Source organism: Electrophorus electricus, chromosome 13 (genome assembly GCF_041902795.1).
Source record: "Electrophorus electricus isolate QZ-2024a chromosome 13, ASM4190279v1, whole genome shotgun sequence".
Lineage (NCBI taxonomy): Eukaryota > Metazoa > Chordata > Actinopteri > Gymnotiformes > Gymnotidae > Electrophorus > Electrophorus electricus.
The window spans coordinates 16,921,355-16,942,979 of NC_137509.1; the positions used below are offsets into that span (position 1 = coordinate 16,921,355).

The 21,625-nt window shown below is 40.6% G+C and overlaps 1 protein-coding gene across 1 annotated transcript; it reads left to right on the forward strand.

The window, feature by feature from the left end:
- Positions 1 to 180: 180 nt before the first annotated feature.
- Positions 181 to 19,630, forward strand: LOC113580436 (macrophage mannose receptor 1-like). Its single transcript, XM_035520032.2, has 31 exons — positions 181 to 339; positions 448 to 831; positions 1,116 to 1,289; positions 1,427 to 1,576; positions 1,783 to 1,896; positions 2,321 to 2,458; positions 2,596 to 2,775; positions 3,063 to 3,220; positions 3,439 to 3,555; positions 3,777 to 3,892; positions 4,198 to 4,346; positions 4,493 to 4,692; positions 4,964 to 5,094; positions 5,183 to 5,255; positions 5,357 to 5,510; positions 5,999 to 6,034; positions 6,145 to 6,308; positions 6,487 to 6,548; positions 6,642 to 6,742; positions 6,961 to 7,103; positions 7,357 to 7,459; positions 14,405 to 14,556; positions 15,430 to 15,462; positions 16,250 to 16,370; positions 16,489 to 16,718; positions 16,844 to 17,006; positions 17,174 to 17,332; positions 17,438 to 17,554; positions 17,866 to 18,045; positions 18,734 to 18,766; positions 19,117 to 19,630. Exons 1-31 carry the CDS (start codon positions 255 to 257, stop codon positions 19,356 to 19,358), a joined length of 4,362 nt encoding a protein of 1,453 aa, XP_035375925.1. The 5' UTR covers positions 181 to 254; the 3' UTR covers positions 19,359 to 19,630.
- Positions 19,631 to 21,625: the final 1,995 nt, after the last annotated feature.

A 21,625-nucleotide genomic window follows, 5' to 3' on the forward strand; every position in this document is an offset into this window, starting at 1 on the left:
ATAATGTCTACTCAGTATAAATGCAGACGGACAGAGAGATAATTATTAAAAAACATAAGAACAAAACTAAGTGCTAAAAAATCTCTTTCAGGAAGTCTTATTATATCAGTGTATTATAGAAGTTGCCACAGAAAGGCACATGACAGGATGCTATGGCTTGTATTGTGAGGAGTTTACACTTTTAAGGGCAGTTTACCGAAGTCCGAAGTGCCAGTGAGAGTGAGACAGAAACAAAGTTGACATTATAATTGCTCATGCAATACCAAAGGATCATCGAGATGAAAATAACTGCAGTCATTGTACTTCTACTTGAAATATCACAGTACTTTGCTCAGTTAGGTATGCTGCATCTTTCCTTTGCTAGTTATTAATTTTACTTGAGATGCATAACAAAGTCAGATTGATCTTCTCTGTCGAAACCATAATGTGTGCTGATTTCTTTGATAGATGGAACCTTTTTGATCAACAATGCACATAAGAACAGATGCCTGGAAGATTTTCAAGACCTGGTCATGTGTAACCCCTTAAGCACAAGACAACAGTTCCACTGGACTTCAGAGAATCGCATCTTCAATGTTGCCCAGAAAAAATGCCTTGGCACAGGAAGCAAGACTGAAGGCAATAAACTGCAGTGGTACATCTGTGATGCCAACAGTGACCTTCAAAAATGGGAGTGCAATGACAACTTACAGTTTGGCCTGAAGAATGAGTCTCTCTACTTGTCTGTTCAGAAAGATACTAATCTGCTCACACTGTCCAAAGATCCAGGGGAGGAAGGGAAGTGGACAATTCATGGAACAATGGACAGCATCTGCTCACGGCCATATGAAGGTATCCATCTTTTTAATGTCTTAATGGAGGCTGAATAATATAAAATGCTCATAACATTATTTGCCTGATTTAGTAATCAAGGATCAGTATTATGACCCTGATTTATACAGCCAAGCATGCAGCCTGCATCCAATAGCATACCTCAGTTCACAGTGAACTGTACTTATTCAAACTGTATTCAAACCCTAGAGATTCAGCGAAACAAGTAAAAATATATTAAAGCAGAAAAAATTTATTTATAGAAAAATATCCTAAAAGACAATGTCTTATTTCTATTTGTTTAGAATTATACACACTTGGTGGAAATGCCTTTGGACGCCCATGTCATTTCCCATTCAGTTATAAAGATCAGTGGTACACAAATTGTACAACAGAAGACTCCAGTTATCTATGGTGTGCAACTGACAGTGAATATGATGTTAATCAGCTCTGGGGTTATTGTCCAACAGATCAAATGGGTACCTGGTGTCTTATTCTACAACTTCTAAATAAATAAATAAATAAATAAATTTTATATATATATATATATATATATATATATATATAAAATCAAAATGTTATTACTTGACTGGTTATTTTCTCTTTAATGTTCAAGAGTACTGGAGTAAGAACCCCCTGACAGGTGTCTATTACCAGGCGAATGAAGATTCTGCACTGACTTGGTATCAGGCCAGGAAGAGCTGCCAGCAGCAGGGCGGAGACCTGCTGAGCATCACTGAGCCCCATGAACAAACCTTCATATCAGGTGATGTCTTTTAACTCTGGACTTCCAACTGTTGCTATGTTCATACAGGACATTGGTGGAGGTAGACCTTTTAGTGTTAAACTGTGGAATTGGAAAAAAAGAAAAACCTTGAAACTGCTTTAAATTATGCACTATCAGGTTCTATATTTTAAGAGCAATACATTTGAATAGTAGTAGTTAGCATTCACTTAATTTTATTCATCTAGGATTGTTGCAGAAAAGAGGTCTTCTCCTATGGACAGGACTGAACTGTTTAGATGTCTCAGGTGGATGGCACTGGATCAATAGGCAACCTCTACGTTTTCTGACATGGCTCAGTGGTGAGTTTTCAGCACATAATTACAGCAAAAAAGAATTGTAATATAAATTACAAATCCATTTTAGTTGTGCATCATATATGTCACAATAGAACAGGATGGCCACCAGAGATTTATTTTAAGTGAAAAAATCCACAAAAAGAAAATAAATATAGAAAAAGTCCAGACATATGATATTCAGATAGGAATATGAATACTTGAAAAAATGTTTATCTAAGCAGAAAAAAAACATGTACCCATGTAAAAAGTTGATAGCATGGTATCATCACCTTAATAACAGTGTTTGTAATTGTCAATTCTAATGCTTCTGTGAAAGTGAGCTCTATTTTAACCTTAACAGCTACAAAATAAGTTATTTCTATTTCTATATTTTTAAAGGTATAAAATGTAATAAAATGTAATGAATTTATTGTTTCCTTGTTAAAAGGGCAACCATCCTTTAAACCAGGGCACACCTGTGGAGTGATAAATCAGCATTATGATTCTAAATGGTCGACTGATATTTGTTCTGCAAGACATGGATATATATGCCAAAAAGGTCTTGCCACTCCCACAGTTCCACCAGGTACTCACCAGGTCTTATTCTAAAACATTCTTTCTTTTATTTACATTACATTATTACATTATTTCTTTTATAAAACATTGTCTTTGAGATACTGCATGTTTATTTTGAATAATATTTCTTCATCCCTTGTGCTCCAGTGGTGCACACAGGTTATTGCCATAGTCCATGGATCCCTTACTCAGGCCACTGTTATTTCCTCAATCGCACAAAGAGAACGTGGCTGGAGGCGAGAGACGCCTGTCGACGTGAAGGTGGAGACCTGCTGAGCATTCTGAACTCAGAGGAACAAAGTTTCGTCATCTCACAACTTGGATATTGTAAGTTCCTTGAAAATGTATTAAAACATGGAGTGACAAGCACAATTTCAAGTTGCTGAAATTACTAATGTAAGAAAAGTAATTTTTGTTGAGGTAGTCACTGGGGAGTGAGACACCATGGTGGATGGCATTGTCTAACCAATTCATAGTGACAGCCTGCCATTTGTTTTGATATTTTCACAGTGCAACTTCAGTTATAACAAAGTAAATTGGTAGAGATTTTAGATCTGGAAAGCAATCTGGAAAAATACATCTGCAGCTGATGAATTTTCAAACAACTTCTACAGTACAAACAGATGAGCTGTGGATTGGCTTTAATGATCTCAAGACTCCAATGCTGTTTGAGTGGAGTGATCACTCCTTTGTTCCATTTGCCTGGTGGGGCATGAATGAACCGAGCCACAGTGCTGCTCTTAAAGAGGACTGTGTTTTAATGAAAGGAGAGGTAAGGGAACTGTCCTACATGTCACGATCAGAGGTATTATCAAATAACACAAATATGCATTACTCTCACTCAGGACAAACTGTTCTGTGTGAACTCTATAAGGGGTCTAATCTTTAATTTTTCATAGTTGTAGTACCATTAAACAGAGCTGCATGAAGCATACATTTAGAAGATGAGAAGGTCCATCTATACAGTAAACATGTTTGTCTCTTTATTAGGAGGGCAAGTGGGCTGACCAAATCTGTCAGCAGAAGTATGGATATATCTGTAAGAAAAAGACCAATGTGAATCCATCTACTGATGACACTGTTGTCACAAGTCCAGGCTGCAAACCTGTAAGCGTTTATTTGAAACACTTCCATTATAACATGATGTAATAAGACCATTTAGCTTTGAAATTATACTCAATTACATTTTACTAATAACTTTTTGCAATTGCAGAAAATTAATTTTATAAGAAAAAAATAGTAATTTAAAAACTAATAAGGAATTCTATGATGTATGTACGCTGAAATACTTTCTCTAATAGTTGCTTTACTTTTCTTGAATGTTTAAGGGTTGGATCAGGTACGGCTACTACTGTTACCTAGCCGGAGCAGAGATTAAATCCTTTGAAGAGGCCAAGCAGATGTGTGAAAAATCTGGATCTTATTTGATTGACATTACAAACAAGTAAGAACTCTTTGGCTGAAGGGAATTATACTGTGAATTTGAGCATACATGCTTCCTATAAGATTTTAATTACTAACCCAGTAGTTAAATTAATGTAAATGATTACTAACCCAGTAGGTCTGGAATTTTTGTAATAAACAAGTATGTATTGCTTGATAGTATATGATGTATATAAAGTTATCCTTTATATATAAATACTTGTATATGCATTTAATATGAATTTAATATTCACTTGAAACATACCATTTTATAACATTGGAGCTTCTTAAGTTGGTCAGTGATCATGCTTTTTCTTGTCACATCAGGGTTGAAAACGCATTCCTGGTCAGCCTGGTTGGGGCACGACCAGAGAAGCACTTCTGGATCGGGTTGTCTAACCAAAGGGACCGACACACATTTGCGTGGACTAACAACAACAAAGTTTTGTTCACTCACTTTAATGCTGGAATGCCAGGTAAATGCTAAAGATGAAATACTCTTTATAACTAAAGATGTCTGTCCATGACAGCTATAGTAGAAAGATGAACAAAATAAAGCTTGTATGGCAGTATTTTGGCTGAAAAATGCTAATACAAAGTGTACAAATTCTTAAAAATACAGGAGGGAGACAAGGTTGTGTTGCCATGACTACAGGAGTGCTTGCTGGATTATGGGATGTGCTTAGTTGTACTAATAAAGAAAAGTATATCTGCAAGCAAAAGGCTGAGGGGATGGTGACAACTCCAGCACCCCCAACAACGCTTGCTCCCAGCTGCAGTGAGGGCTGGTATCCACTTACAAACAGAGACTACTGCTTTAAGGTACAGTGAATAACATTGGTGATGAAGATGAAGTTACAAAGAGAATTGAGGGGAAGGAAAGATAAAGGGACATCATGGCAATTATGAATCCTAAATTTAGAAAAATGACAGTTTGCGGTGGGTATGTTGAAAAGAGTCTGAACAGGGGGGTTTAACAAATATGCATTAATATGATGCCTGAACAGATATTTTATTGCACATATTTTGGAAACTGGTTACTTGGATGTTTTCTACCACTGTTTGGGTTGTTCTTAATTCTTTTTTGCTAAAGATATTTGAGGTGAACTACAAAAAAGCAAAGACTTGGTCTGAGGCGCTTGACTTCTGCTTGGAAGTTGGGGGTGATTTGCTGAGTATTCACAGTGATTCAGATATTCAAGATGTTGCATTGCCCCAAACACAGTAAGACTGTTATTAAAATAATACTTAATGAAGTGTATGCAACAATTTTGTATATCTTGAATCTTCATAAGTATATTTATACTTGTAGTTCACTGTCGTCTTGGATTGGATACAGTATCCAAGATCCCACTGTTGGTTATGTATGGAGTGATGGGTCTACTGTGAGTATGGTTTAAATTCTAATCTGCTACCCAGTACTGACTTTTTACCAATAGGTTATATTGGGCAAAATACTTTTTTTTTTTTTTTTTTTTGTCTTTAGACGTCCTATGAAAAATGGGGAGAAGGTCAACCAGACAACTTTAACAATATGGAAAACTGTGTTGAACTTGCTTATTACCAGTGGAAAAAGACAATAGAATGGAATGACCGGCACTGTGAAGAAAGAAGGAATTGGTTGTGTGAGATTAAAAAAGGTAGACAAAGAAATGATTTCAAATTATAATTGAAATGGTTTCTAGATAATGTGCCCAATTCTATCTGTTTAGTGTGATGCATGGAAAAAATCCATTTAATTTAATATGACTACACAACTGCATGATCTTAATATGTCACACAGGTGAAGCAGCCAATATTAAAGTAACCGATGGTGGTTCCAGTTTTAGAGTCTTCTTAGACTGGAACCACCATCTGTTGCTTATGTGTTGCCCTGTTTAGGGTTTTCTCTGCAAGAATAGTCAGACAAGAATATGTAAAAACAAATCATAATGAACTTTAAAAATATGTAATCTTATAACTAATGGTAAAAATAACTGAAGTGACTAGCTATCTTTAAATGTGTATGCACAGACTGTGCTTCTACAGAATAGGTTAGCAAGTAAAGAAATAAACTAAAAATGACAGTTAAAGTGAACTCCCTTTGTGGCTTCCATGTAGTATATTTGGTCTTTCTGTTTCCCTCTAGGTGTGATACCAAAGGAAGTAGACATTACTAGTGAAAGTAAGTTCTCTCTATATAACTGTGTTCTTTTTGCTGCTGGTTAAAAAAAGCACATAAGAAATTAGAAAATAAGAAACATTTAAAAGTCTTCATTCTCTTTGATTTCACAGGGTATAATAGGACAGATGATGGCTGGATTATATTTAAGGACTCTCAGTATTACTTCCATGACACTTCTCTTACTATGGAAGAAGCATGTAGGTTCTGTAAGCGTAGACTTGGTGACCTTGTGGTCATTAATGATGAAGAGGAGAGAGTGTTTCTATGGCATCAGGTAAGACCTCTGATAAAGCAAAGCTTCAGATGGCTTTGTAATGTTTCAAGACATTATGTGTGAGATTTTATTATATATATAACACACACACACACACACACACACACACACTTAAAAAACTTGTTTTTTTTATGATCATGCTGTAATCTCATTACAATTCACTATTTCTGTTTTGCAGGCCTTAAATAAACATCATAATATTTATATTGGTCTGAATATTAATCGAGACAAATCTTTTATGTAAGTTATAAGTGATCTGTCCATAGTCATAATACAATATGCATATAATTAATACAAAGGACTGGAATTTAATTATACAATCTTATTGCAAAGGTGGATGGATGGATCACCTGTAGTATTTCAGATGTGGGCACCAAACCAACCATCATCTGAGAATGATGAGGAGCACTGTGTAAAAATGTCTTGGTATTCAGGTAAATAAATCATCGTAAAGTAGAGTTTAACAAAGATGTAGCTGCACTACCATGAAGAATATTGGCCTACAAATGCTAAGTAGAACATGCAGAAATCTGTTGCTTCCGATACTGGTAGGCTGAACTGGCAATGAGTCTTATATTTTACAAATATTAGAAATTGCTTGAAAAAATATTAGGATTTTCTATAGTGAGTAACAGAACTCTGTTAACCCCAGGCCTATGGGAAATGGAATATTGTGGAAATAAACAAAGCTTTGTTTGTAAACGAAGTGGATTAGTCCCAGTCAATTCCACTGCTGCCCCCACTGAGCCACCCATAGGTGGTTGTGCTCCTGACTGGGTGAAGTTTGAAGAAAAGGTAAATTAAGTTTTATATTAAATATATTTGTTACTGGATCAGTGTATAATTTCAGAAAAATAAAATTCATAAGTTCTTTATAAATGCTGTTACACTTATATAGCTCCTTTCCCAGAACCCAAGGATGCTTTACAATTATCAACTTAACAAATCAATGTATTTATCCTTATGAATTAAGGGTTAAATGGGTAAAAGTTTATATTTGGTTTTGTTTAGATGCCTAGGTATGTGATACTTCCATTTACCTTTATAGTGTTACAAAATTGGACTGGACCAGAAAACATGGACTGAAGCCAGATCTTATTGTAGAAGTCAGGGAGGAGATCTAGCTTCTATTCATAGTAGACTTCATCAAGGTAATCCTATGTCATTTGCTCTGACATAATTTATGTGGAGGTGCTACTTTACTATTTTTATTGTACTTTACTAGTTTAAGTAAATAAAAAAACCCAGAAAGAAGGCAGGCATTATTGTGGGACAGTACAAACTTGGTCCACAAGAGCTGTGATGTTAGTCAAATGTAGCACTACTATAAGTGACCACTTCTAACAAAAAGGAACTGCACCTTATGTGCCAGTTGTTAACAAGCAGGAATTCATGTTGGGAGACTAAGGTTTTGTAAGGTAGGCTTGGTCAGCTACGTGATGACACCAGTAGTTTACTGGGTGAGCAACCACACTCTAACAATGGTAGGCCCATGTGCAGGACAGTTAAAGCTTGGAACAGGTAAAACAAAAGGAAAAAAAGTAGACACCACACCGAGCATGGAAAAAGGGAGAACAAAGGACACCATGGGAAGAAAAGGCAACCCCGATGCACTGGGGGAAACCAAACTAAAACAAAACCAAAAAACAGGGAGGAACTTGAATGGCTAAGGGAAGCCTCAGGAAAGAGACAGACTCGAAAGGGGAAAACTGGAGAGGGGAGGGGACATATAAAAACACAAACACCCTCACAGACAAGAAGTGTGGTGTAGCACAAGGGCCCACAGAACTCAATACCTGAAGTTACCGGCTAGGAGCTTTGCTCAGAACTTTAGCAAAGACCCAGCACTGAATGACTGGGTCACTGAGCTTATATAAGGTCTAGCCCAGCTGTTGGGTGTTAAGCCTGATTAGTGGTGTGCCTGACTCAAGGCCTCCCTCTGGTGGTCGGAGGGGGCTCGGCCTGGCACCAACCCTTACAGGACCCCCTCCGGAAGGGGTGGCTCCTGGCATCCCAAGGCCAGTCGCATGATCCCGCTGAAAAGCCCGAATGAGATCACCGTCCAGAATGTGATGGGAGAGGACCCAGGACCACTCCTCAGGCTGTATCCCTCCCAGTCCACCAAATACTGGACCCTACCATGAACCCACTGGAGATGCTGGACTGTGTATGCTGGTGCACTGTCCACCATGCATGGGCCAGGTGGTTCGGAGGGGCCCACCGAGCACAACACGGGCCTAAGCCGAGACACATGGAAAGTGGGGTGGACCGTCAATGACGGGGGAAGGGCAAGGTGATAAAAGACAGGTTTAACATGGTGAAGGACTTTGAATGGCCCTATGTACCGAGGAGTGAGTTTGCAGGGATTCTCACGCAAAGGCAGGTCCTTGGCCGATAGCCAAACTCGCTGCCCAGGCCAATAAGTCGCCGCTGGTCGCCATCTCTTATCAGCGTAAAGTTTCTGAGCAGTAGCGGCAGACAAAAGAGCCCTGCGTGCCCGTCGTCAGGTGAAGCGGCAGTGCCTGACCATCTGCTCAGCAGACCGAACACCCACATTGGCCTCTTGGTCAGGAAACATGGGCAGAACATACCCGTACTGGCACTCGAATGGTGCCATGCCTAAGGAGGAGTGCCACAGGGTGTTGTGGACAAACTCCACCCATAATAGGTGCTCTGACCAAGAGGATGGACAGGAAGATGCCAGACAGCGGAGGGTACACTCCAAGTCCTGATTAACCCTTTCGGTCTGGCCATTGGATTGAGGGTGGAAGCTGGAGGACTAGATAGCTTCTTCCCCAGCAACTGATAGAAGGCCCCCTAGAACCAGCTGGTGAATTGAAATAACTTAACCATCTCCTTCGCAGATGGCAGTTTAGGCAGTGCAAAGAAGTGGCCAGCCTTGGATAACCTGTCCATGACCACCAAAATCACCATGTTGCCCCTTGATGGGGGCAGCCCTGTAATAAAGTCGAACAAAAGGTGAGACCAAGGGTGCAAAGGCACAGCCAGTGGGTGCAACAGACCAGCGGGCCTTGTCCTGTGGCCCTTGCTCTGAGCGCAGGTGCGACAAGAGTTCACAAATGCTCAGATGTTGGGTTCTATGTGGGGCCACCAAAACCACTGACAGAGAAACTCTAGTGTACGTGTGACTCCTGGGTACACTGAAAAGGGGGATGCATGTCTCCACTCAAGGACCGGAGCTCTAACTGCCTTAGGGACATACTGGTTCAGTAAGGTCTGGTTCAGTAAGGAGAGCCCGAAGTACTGCCTTCTCAACTCCTCACTGGATTGGTGCTAAGACACGGGCCCCGGGGATAATGGTCAAGGGTGGAGCAGAAGGCAGCGATGATTCCCACTGGTGGGAGAGGGCATCTGGTTTAATGTTCTTAGTGCCCAGCCAGTATGATATAGTAAAATCAAACCGGGCAAAGAACAATCCCCATCTGGCCTGGCGCCGATTAAGTCGCTTTGCCTGCTGTATGTAGGCCAAGTTTTTGTGGTCTGTCCAGACCAGGAACACGTGTTTTGCCCCCTCCAGCCAGTGCCTCCATCCCTCGAGCACAAGCTTGACTGCCAGTAATTCGCGGTTGCCCACATCATAGTTCCGTTCTGCTGGGGACAGATGTTGAGAGAAGTAGGCACAGGGATGCAGTTTTTTGTCCTCTCCAGACTGTTGGGACAGAACTGCACCATCGCCCACCTCAGATGTGTCCACCTCAACGACAAATGGAAGCTCGGCATCAGGGAGCTGCAGAATAGGGGCCTTGATCAGACAGCATTTCAGTTCATCAAATGCCTGCTGGGCTTTGGTGGACCAGCAGCACGGACCTGATGCCTTCCTGGTCAACGTGATCAGTGGGGCTGCAAGTGTGCTAAAGTTCTTAATGAATCTGCGATAAAAATTCATGAAGCCCAGGAAGTGTTGGACCAGACGCACCGAGGTGGGTCTAGGCCAGTTCTCTACAGCCTGCACCTTGGCGGGGTCCATGCACAATTTATTGTGGGATGACAAATCCCAAAAAGGAGATGGTACGGGCATGGAACACTGACTTCTCCAACTTGACAAAGAGGTGGTTCTCGAGCAGAAGCTGGAGGACCCGCCTAACATGGGTGACATGTTTGTCTACCGTTTGGCTGTATATTAGGATGTCGTCCAAGCAGACGAACACGTATCTGTCAAGAACCAACCTTAGGACCTCATTGATGTACCGCTGAATGACGGCAGGTGCGATCATCAAGCCAAATGGCATAACTGGGTATTCGTAGTGTCCAGAGGGGGTGATGAATGCTATCTTCCATTCATCTCCCTCTCGGATTCTCACTAGGTTGTAGGTGCTGTGCGGGTCCAATTTGGTAAAGGTGGAGGCCTGCTGCAACACCTCAAATGCTGAGGTCATGAGGGGCAACGGATAACGGTCCTTGACAGTCACCTTGTTAAGGCCCCAGTAGTCTATACAGGGACGTAACCCACCGTCTTTCTTCCCGAAAAAACCCCCCCACACCAGCTGGGGAAGCAGATCACCAGATGAATCCTAGGGCTAAAGCTTCCTGGATATTTTCTTACATTGCCTAACATTCAGGCCCCGAAAGGGAGAACGAGCGGCCTGTAGGGGGACTGGAGCTCATGAGGAGGTTTATGGCCATGTCGTATGTCTGGTGTGGGGGCAATAGTTGGGCCTCTGCTAAATGCTTCTCTAAGGTCCCAGAATTCCTGGAGGACTCAAGACAGATCCAAATCATTGGTATTGCGACCAGCCCCAGACCGGGGTTTGGGTGGCTGCAGGCAGGAGGTCTGACATGTTGAACCCTGTGACAGCACCAACTGGCTTAGTCAGTCTATCTGAGGATTATGTCACTAAATGTATTCGGTGTGTGCTCCAACTCGCAACATGACTGGATGGGTCTGATGACTAACAACCCAACTGGCTTGTATGTGACAATTAAACCAAACTTGAACTTGAACTTGAACCCCTGGCTCAAGGATCTGACCATCAATGGCAGCAATGGGTAGGAGTTCATCCAGTGGGACCAGTGGCAGGGCTAACTTGTTGGCCATCCCAGTGTTGAGAAAATTGCCCACTGCCCCAGAGTCCACAAATGCCTGGAGACATGTTTCAGATGATTCCCAAGCCATTGTGGTGCTGATGAACAACTCCTGAGCTTGGGGAGGACTGGTTGAGTCCGTCAGAGGTCCCCCCTCCCCTGACGGACATTGTCTTTTTCCCTGGAGCTCAGGACAAGCTGGGCGGAGATGACCCAAGCTTATGCAGTACAAACACCTCCCCTCCCGCATCCAAGCGTTGTGTTCACTTCAGGAAAGACGGGTGTGTCCTAGCTGCATTGGCTGGGATCTGGACTCCCCCTGCTTGTCATGCACATGAACAGGACTAAGGCTGCATGGAGCTCCAAGAGAGCCTCAACTGATCTCTGCTCCCCGTGTTCTGCGTCTCTGCCGCACGCGCTCTCAATACGCAAGATCAGATCAATCAGGTCGTTGAGAGATGCAGGAGTATCAAAGTGGACCAGTTCATCTTTAAGGTCCTCGCTGAGGATCAGCGCTGTAGGGTTCCATCCATTCTCAGCCGCCACAGTGCGGGATTCAATCGCATAATCAGCCACTGCTCTTTTTCCCTGACATATATTAAGGAGACAGGAAATCATCTCCCCTCCAGTGACTGGATGGTTGAAAGTCCACTTAACGGCAGCAGCAAATTCTGCTGCAGTGGAACATATGTCAGTTTGGTGCTCCCAGACCAGGGTGTCCCATACCAGAGCCCGCCCAGTCAGAAGGGAGATAACGTATGCCACCTTTGCTCGCTCTGTAGGGAACCAAGATGGCTGCTGTTCAAAAGCCAGTGAGCATTGAAGGAGGAACCACTTACAACCTCCTGCCTCACCGGCATAGCACTCAAGGGCAGGGCACAATGGCTCTGAATGCGAGGTGGGCAGGATTTGGGCTGGCTCTGCTGCTGCCCCAGCCCCAGCTGCCTCCTGACTAGGGGCAACTGGAGGCACTGGTGTTTGTGTCAGGAGGTCTGTCAGGACCTGCAACTGAGAGGTGATCTGTTGCAGGGCCTGCTCATGTCGACCAATGGTCACCCCCTGATTAGTCAGAGTCACCGTTACCTGTTCCAGATCTAACTGTTGAGCTGAGTCCATGGCTGGGTCTTTCTGTAAGGTGGGCTTAAACCCAGGTCAGCTAAGTGATGACACCAATAGCCTACTGGGTGAGCAATCACGCTTTAACAATGGTGGGCCTGTGTGCAGAACAGTTAGAGCTTGGATCAGTTGAAACAAAAGGAAAAAAACTAAACACCATGCTGATTGTGGAAAGAGGGAGAACAAAGGACGCCACAGGAAGAAACGGCAACCTCGATGCACTGGGGAAAACCAAACTAAAACTTCCCAAACAAAATGGGGAGGAACTCAAATGGCTAAGGGAAGCCTCGGGAGAGAGACAGACTTGAGGGAACGTATAAAAACATGAACATCCTCGCAGACAAGAAGTGAGGTGTATCACGAGGACTCACAGACCTCAATGCCTGACATTGCCAGCTAGGCACTTGACTCAGAACTTTGACAAAGACCCAGCACTGAATGACTGGGTCACTGGGCTTATGTAAGGTCTATCCCAGCTGCTGGGTGTTAAGTCTGATTAGTGGTGTGCCTGACTCGAGGCCTCCCTCTGGTGGCCAGAGGGGGCCTCGGCCTGGCACCAATCCTTACAGGTTGTTTTTTTTTTTTAACAAATTAAAAGATTAAAAATTTGTATGACATGAAACAAAACCTTGTTTCCCTCCTGTCAGTAAAGTTTTTACTGCCTTTTTCAAACTTATGCAGGGGATGGTGATGGTTTTGAGCATTTTATGAGAAGTCAGTTTATGCCAATGGTTTCTCCTAAGGACTGGACCATCTCTGCCATGGTTTCCTCCTTAGGGTCACTGTATGGTATAGCAGGTGGTCTGTCATACCAAACAAGCCACAAGCACAGGAACTGGCTTGGCCTACATTTCTACCTCAATCCTGGCTCTAGTCCTGCAGTGGGTGAGACTGTAGCAGGGTCAAGATGTGGTGTCATATGAGACAGCAAGCTGGGGTACCCTGCTCAACAAGGAAACCCTTTCAATCACAGGGGAAGGAACATGTGATTATAAGACAATGACATGAAGTGATATGCCTTGTGAATGTTTTTTTTGGAGCCTACAATGCATCACATGTCCAATTATTATGCTATTGATGAATATTATTATTTATAATTAATATAACAATTAACTATTATTAACTGCTATTGATAGTAGAGAAAGCAGGTATATTGTGAAATAAAGCCTTGAATTGCAAGAATACATTTTTTAATGGCCTGCAAATTAATGGTATTAAATTTCAATTCGCATACATTTACTACTAATGAGCAATTGCTGAGTTTCACGTTTATGCCCAGGAAAACATCTGATTAAGCTGACTGATCCTTTTTTATTAAAAGACCAACAAACGATGTCAAAAGGACATACCCTACGTTATGTCAAATTGTCAAATTTATTTCTATAGCACTTTTTACAACAGCCATCGCCACAGCAGCTTTATACATGTTTGACTCCAAGCCCACAGTGAGCAAGCCAAGGGCGACAGTGGCAAGGCAAACCTCCCTAGAGTAATATTCACTGACCTCTTTTCAAAGAAAATAATGACATAAAAAACAATTACAAATAAATAGAATAGAATTGCATACAGTTTGTAATTAAATCAAGGGCGAATCCACCGTGCTGATGTGAAATGCTATGGTGTAGAATATTCAAAAGATTGATTGGGTTGAATCGGTATGTTAGTGGTAAACATCATCAAAAAAAGGTCTAATTACTTGTCATAATTTGATATCATTACTCATTGTAATCAATAATTTGAGTCACAACATTCATTCATTAAAATTTAAATAAATAGGAACGTTGCGGATTCAGCCGATGTTCTGACACTTAACTGATTAGTGGTGTGCCTGACTTGAGGCCTCCCTCTGGTGGCCAGAGGGGGCCACGGCCTGGCACCAACCCTTACAGGTTTATTCAGTTAATTATATAACAGATCATATTTCTTCACTTCTTCAGCTTTTCTTACCTCAAGGATGAATGACAACACCCTAAATTTATGGCTTGGCTTCAATAATTTGGCAGTCAGAAGATTCAGATGGACAGATGGGAGTCCTGTTAGCTTCACATACTGGGCCAATCGAGAACCTGCAGGAGACATGCAATTTATGGTTTGTTGACAAATATAGTGGTTATTTGCAAAGAACCAGGTCATAACTTGTGGAACTTAGGTTTTTAAATTCCCATGCATAATTTGTCAGGCATCTTCTACTCTGTGCATCACTGGTCAGTTTCTGACCACATGACCACTGCTTACACAGCAGTCACACGTATATGGCACTAGGTAGATTCCCCTCTACCCCTAACAACCTATACTTCTATACTTGATTGCTTACTGTTACTACCTATATTTGTAACTTTCCTTCAGAACTGTTTTCTCCTATTCTCAGAACAGAGAGACCACACATGTCTTTAGTCTATAAACCTAAGTGTATAATGCACCATTGCCTACCCAGACTACACAAAAAATATGTGCAAGGTGGAAAAAATGACCCAAAGACATTTTTTTTAAGTACCATTATTTCACCATTATCAATGTGACATAAAATCCTAAAAGTTCATTGGACAATTTGGATAGCAGATAAAATGGTTATATTTGAGGTTAGACATCACCACATTTGGTTCCTAGTACTACAACTGTGAACAATTCTGACTCCGAATTTCTTTAGTAAGGCACATTTCACAGCAAAACACTCTTAATGACTTTATGTACATCTAATGATAAAGAAATTTTGCAAAATTTAAATCCCCTTTAAATTTGCAACTTGAGTCAAATTATGTGACTTATGCCCGCTGCATCTGAGCATTAAGTACAGAAAAGGAACAAATACATTCATAGCACAATATAAGATTTGTCTCAAAAAACATTCATCATTTAAATGTGTATATTCATATTCTAACTATAATATTTATGATTTGTATGTAATGATTTGCTAAAGCTTTTTTTTTTTTTCTTTTAACAATTATGATTTTGTTTCTTCCAGGGTGATTGGAGACATTTCTCACTCAGCTTTATGGTAATTTTTAAATGAAACAAATATTGTTGCGGTTTTGAGAGTTCATGTGCAAAATAACTAATAAAAACTGTTCTGGAGGCTGAAAGAACATTATTGGTTAAAAAGCAATGATGGAGATTTTTAAATACCGCCCGTTCACCCCCCAACAAATGGCTCCTTTGCTGTGACTTCCAGAAATGTGACTTCAGATTATTTATATATCATTTTGCAGGAGGGAGCGTTCTTACCATGGCAATGTTTACATGGCTGCCTGCATTTTTTTCCAAATCTCAAATAATTTTTTTTCCCCCAACCCCAAATACTTTTTTCCTAACCCCAAAGATGTTTTTTCCAACTCTGCATAAAAATGAAGCATTGGTTATTTAAAAAAAAACATTTAAAAACAACAATAATATAGCCCCTCTCAGACATTGCACAAGCATAGCTACCAAGCTATCAAGTTGCTAACATTTAGCTAGCATTCTTAGCAGTTAACATTAGTTTGCCCGCACACCACCTTGCTAACGAACAAGCAAATAAAGAAGATGCAGTTTTAGAGACTAGCTACATTGCCAGATTGTTTTCAGAGAAACTAAAACCATATAAAAAGGTTTAATTAAAAATTTAAGTCAAAGCTACCATCTATTGGCTATGTTGAATGACTATGTTCTAAACCAGTTAGGTGTGTTCTACCTCTAAGGCACAGCTGCCTTCAGAACGGTGATTAGTGGTTTTGATTAGTGATTTTCCATACTAATTGATTTGATATGATGATCCTTTTGACATTACATTTTTTTTCTCACTATAGGAAACCTATAAACCACCTCTTGCTTGTGTTGTAATGGGAGCTGTGCAAAGTCCTGACCTAGGAAAGTGGGTGACAAAAGACTGCAATGATACCAATGGTTTTATTTGCAGTCGAACTGTAGGTAAGTCCAGCTTTTGGGACCCTTTAGTTGTTGTTGTTTTTTTTTTGTCAAAATCCACATGAACTACAGACAATTAAATCTGATTTTTTTTTCATGCACATTTCTCTCCCATTTTCAGATCACGTTATCATGCCAAGCCCCACAGAGCTACCCAGGACTTTCATCAAGCTCGGAAATTCTTCTTACATGGTCGTTCAAAGAAACCTGACCTGGAAGGAAGCAAAGCACCACTGTGAAGTAGAAGGAGCACATCTGGCCAGCATTCTGGATATGATCACCCAGTCCTACATTGAGCTGCAGACACATAAACTTGGACAGCCCTTGTGGATTGGCCTTAATAGTGATGAGGTATGAAAACAGTAATGAGTACAAAAAAATGAATGGGAAGATGAAAGACTTGCCTGGTCTAATAATATTTTCTGGAAAGTTGAATATTCTGCTGAAAAAACCCCTCAATTTTTGTATGTGAACAGACAGAAGGTTACTTCCGGTGGATTGTTAACTTGCATCTGACTATGGATAGATGGGACCACAGTGAACCAAAGGGCAACCCTTGTGTTTATGTGGATGTAGATGGAAAATGGAAAACATCCCACTGCAATCAAACCTACTACAGCATATGCAAGAAATCAGCAGGTAGTTCATATGTCATAGTAGTAGTGCTGTAGTGCTGGCTTGATTGACTCAATGCAAAATCTGTAGTTTCTGAAAAAAATTGACAATGATTTCATGACGAATTTCATAATACATTTGTGGGAAAAAATTATTTTTACCACAACCCCATATTATTTTTTAAATCACAGACATTGCCCAAAATCCACTAAGTGAGTACCCAGGAATGTGCCCTGAGCTGACAGATAAAGAACCAAAGATGATATGGTTGTCTTATAAAGAACACTGCTATGCATTTATAACTATTAAAGAATCATGGAACACAGCCTCTCAAATCTGTATGACAAGAGGTGAGATTTTGAAATAAGATATCCTGATTATTAAAAAGATATTGCACTGCATTAATTTATTTGTAACTGAAATTGAATATATTAATATTTATTTCTTTGCCTCAGGAGCTAATCTTGTTAGCATTAGAGATCCACTGGAGGGCAGGTTTATAGAAAACTACGTCAGGTTGCTAAGCAGTTCTGACAGCAATTTCTGGATAGGCCTTTTTATGACCCGTCAAGGTAATGTGCCATTAACAGAAAACAAATTTTTTTTTTTTTGTAGGCTACTTATAATTACCCCATTATCCCCCTTGTATTCTAAAATCACTTCAGTCAATGATGAGCATATATTATTTATGAACACATATAGAAAATGGAACTCTATTTTAATATTTACACATTACACCAGACATTCTGGAAAGAAGCTTAATCTCTTATTAATTGCCATTTAAGAGGATTATTCCTTCCTCATGTTAGATTGCTGACTGAAATGCTTCACAGAGTTTTTTGAGTGACTGACCTAGTCTGGATTTTGTGTTTGAACTTTGTAGGACACTGGTTGTGGCAGGACAACAGTGTGCTGGATTACATTAACTGGCATCAATCTGCAGATGATTATACAGATTATTTTTCTACATATGACACATGTGCATCCATCTCAAGCAGTACCAAACAGTGGGAAAAATACAACTGTGAAGAACGTGCATCATTTATCTGCAAAGCAGTCAAAGGTACATTTTAAGTTAGTGCAGGGTTTTACATGTTATTAGAATTATAGTGGAAAAGAGGCAAAAAGCATAGACACTATTTTACTGAGATAAATTTTAACTATTTGAACTATTTTAAACTATTTTTAACCTTAAGTTAATTTTAATTGTAGCCATGTCTCGGTGTGGTAGGATATTACTCTTTCCTAACAGCCCTCCTAATCAGGAAAAGCGAAACACCACCTTTACAAATGCTGATGCATCTTAAGGACTGCATGACCAACGATACACCAAAACATTCACAGTAACTGATCAACAATAGACCAAAACATTCACAATAACGGACCGGCGAACCTCCAAACACTCTCCCCAGAATACCAAGCATTCTGATTGGTTGACCAGAATAGTGCAGGGAATGCCACTTGACTAGCTGAAGCTGTCTACCACAGTTTAGGACATCATTAATGGGAGACCTTGGTTACCCACAATCCTTTTGATTTTACAATAGCTAACAGTTAGCATTCATAGGTTTTTGGAGAGGGCTTTGGTACCCTATTTACATATATTAATGTTAACATGCATTACAGTAGCATTATTGGCATTAGTATTGCTGGTAATTTTATTTCTACACTGACTAATTACCTTAAATCTGCTCAGAACTGAACCTGATTATGAAACTGATGCAGGTGTATTTTCTCTTTTGTATTTTCAGTTATAAAACCAACCACAATAACTACACTTCCAGGTAATAAATATACAGCCTGATGCAGTTGGTGATGTTTTAATATATATGTTTAAATACATGTGTTGGATGAATAATCTCAATCATTTTCAGTAGATGTGGTAATCCTTGATTTCATCTGTAATCAAAAATGTTTTAGTCTGTTTAAACTCTGAATGTCTGGATCTGGATGTCTGGATCAGTATTTGTAGGTTTAAAAAGAAAACACTGTCATTAAGTACTTTATCTGATGCAACAAATTAATTTTATTCTATATTTTTAGTATTTTTACAGTTTCATTATTGAGTGTGTTATTATATCATGCTGTTAATATTTTACTCTGACAGTGATTGGTTGCCTTGATTTTGCTGTAGGTGATGGTGAAGCTCAAAAGACATTTGTTGGAATGTCAGTGGTTGTGATCATTGCAGTGCTGTGTGTCCTGGCTGGGTTTACTTACTTCTTCTACAAATGGTCCCACTCCAGTTCTTACACTGTAGCTTCCATGTCTGGGAATCCAATGTATTACCGTACAGTAGTACCGGTACCAGAGGAGAAAGATACTGAAACCTTAGTCAAGCAAATGGAGAATAATGATGAGCCCCCTATTTTGTAATTTCTGTACATACATATTGTGAAAATGGGCGATGATTCCTGTTCATTGTGTGTGTTCTATGTTATGACTCCTTGTTCTCAGTTACGTTATTAATTTTTGTGCTTGTTTTGGGTATTGCACACTTTATTACTTGCTTGTTGTTTTGTCTTTAATCTCCTTGTTTCCTTTCTTTAGTTATGCATTCCAGTTTTGTTTCATTGTCTGACCTCTGACCCTGAACCTTACTTCTGGTCACTGTACTGGATTTGCCCTTAATAAACATGTTCTCTGCACTTGTGTCCCGCCTCTGTTTGCTTAGTTTCACTCCATTCTGTTTTAAAAATAACTTTTTATTTAGCTTGTGACATTCGCCCTGTTTTGCTCAGGACTCTTTCACACACACAAATAAGAACGGGGTAGTGCGAATAACACTCTAATGCTATAATATTTTCAAATACACGAACTAATGCTGAAAAGTAGGACGTTTAATAACTCCCCTTCCCCCAACATGTGTATACAACACCTCCAAAAGAAGTATTATACAAATATTTTCCACATAATCTCACATCTCAGGTCATCCAACACAACCACTTGGACATAGCATTCATAACAGGGAAGGAATGAGCATGACAAATTAAGATGGGAGACTCAGCAGTCTCTTTACCACTTCACTGCTCACCCCACTAGTCCCCTTTGTTAAACAGGAAAGCGAAGTTCATAAATCCCTTGGCAAAATTCTGTCCACAGTCAATAATACCAAATAATACCAAAAAAATCCTTCAGGTGTATTTCCACTGCGTGAAAGTGGAGGGAGAAGATGCAAACTTTCCCCAAGTGAAATATCACAACCTGATGCTTCCGTGTGTTCAAAAAACCCTCTTTTCTGGTTCCTGGGATTCCCTATTTTATTGTTAGTCCATTTGCGATCAGTCCCAACTACAGTCAACTGCTCAGAGAGGGATGAGCCCTGACCTCATGTGCCATGCCCCCCTTTATGGGGTATGTACTCAAAAACATGAGTAAAAAAAACAATATGTACACATTATTTATCATATGTGATTGTTACATACCCTCCCAGCTAGCAGCACAGGAGGGCTATGATATGGCTTTAGGTCCATCACATTTACTGTTTCAGCCTTCCCTACTGTCCCCCAGTGCATATGATAATTGTTAGGTCCTAACTGCTTCTCGACTCTCGCAGGGTCCTTCCATCTAGGTGCAAGTTTAGCCGAGAATTTCACAGCTGCCTTAGACAATGGATGAGTCCTAATCCAGACCAAGTCTCTGACCTCAAAATGTACACATGTGCATCATTTATTGTAAAACCTGGCTTGCCTGGACCTAGCCACACCCATATGTCTCTCTACCTCCTTGAGTAATGAGGTGTGTTGTTGTAGGGTATTGTATGCCGCAGTGGATGGTGCGGGTGTTGTATGCAAGAGTCGTTCTATGCGACCCTTAAGTGAGCGCCCCAAAGTCAACATGGCAGGTGAGACCCCTGTGGTTTCATGAACAGCTATGTTGATGGCTAGGCGAAACTCTGGCAACCATCGATCCCAATCTTGATGGTGTATCCACACGTAAAATACAATCATGGTCTTCAGGGTCCTGTTCACTTTCTCAGTGAGATTGGACTGGGGATGATAGGCCATTGTCATCTTCTGGGTGACTCCCCAGGCTTCTCATAGCCTGGTCATGAGCTCGCTCATCCAATGAGGCCCTTGATCAGACACTAAATATTTTGGTACCCCCCCAACGAGTGAAGATGTTGGTCTGTAGCACACTACACACCCAAGCAGTTTTAGCATCTCCTAATGGAAACAATCCCACCCATTTAGAGAAGTAGTCTACCACTATCATAAGTACTCAACTCATTGGAAATGGACCCATGAAGTCCACCCCTAGCATTTCCCCTGGTTCTTTGACTTCAGTCTGTTGTATTAATCCTGCAGGCAGGACACTGGGGTTTTTGTGCTGTTGGCAGATTTGACAAATGTCCACACATCCTTTTGGATCGTAGGCCTCTAGGCCACCTTCAGGATTTTCCTGAGGGTCTTCTTGCAGCCTAGATGGACCCTAATTGCTTTTTCACAAAGCTGTGAGTAAGAAGGAATTGGCAGCACAGTGGTTGAGATACTTGACTTGTACTTAGAAGGTTGCTGGTTCAAGCCTCACTGTTAGGCTCCTGAGCAAGGCCCTATAAGTTCTCTATTTAAATATATGCTCTATACTCACACTGACAGGACTAGATGGCAGATCAGGTGAGGAGAGTATTTAAGCATCTTCCC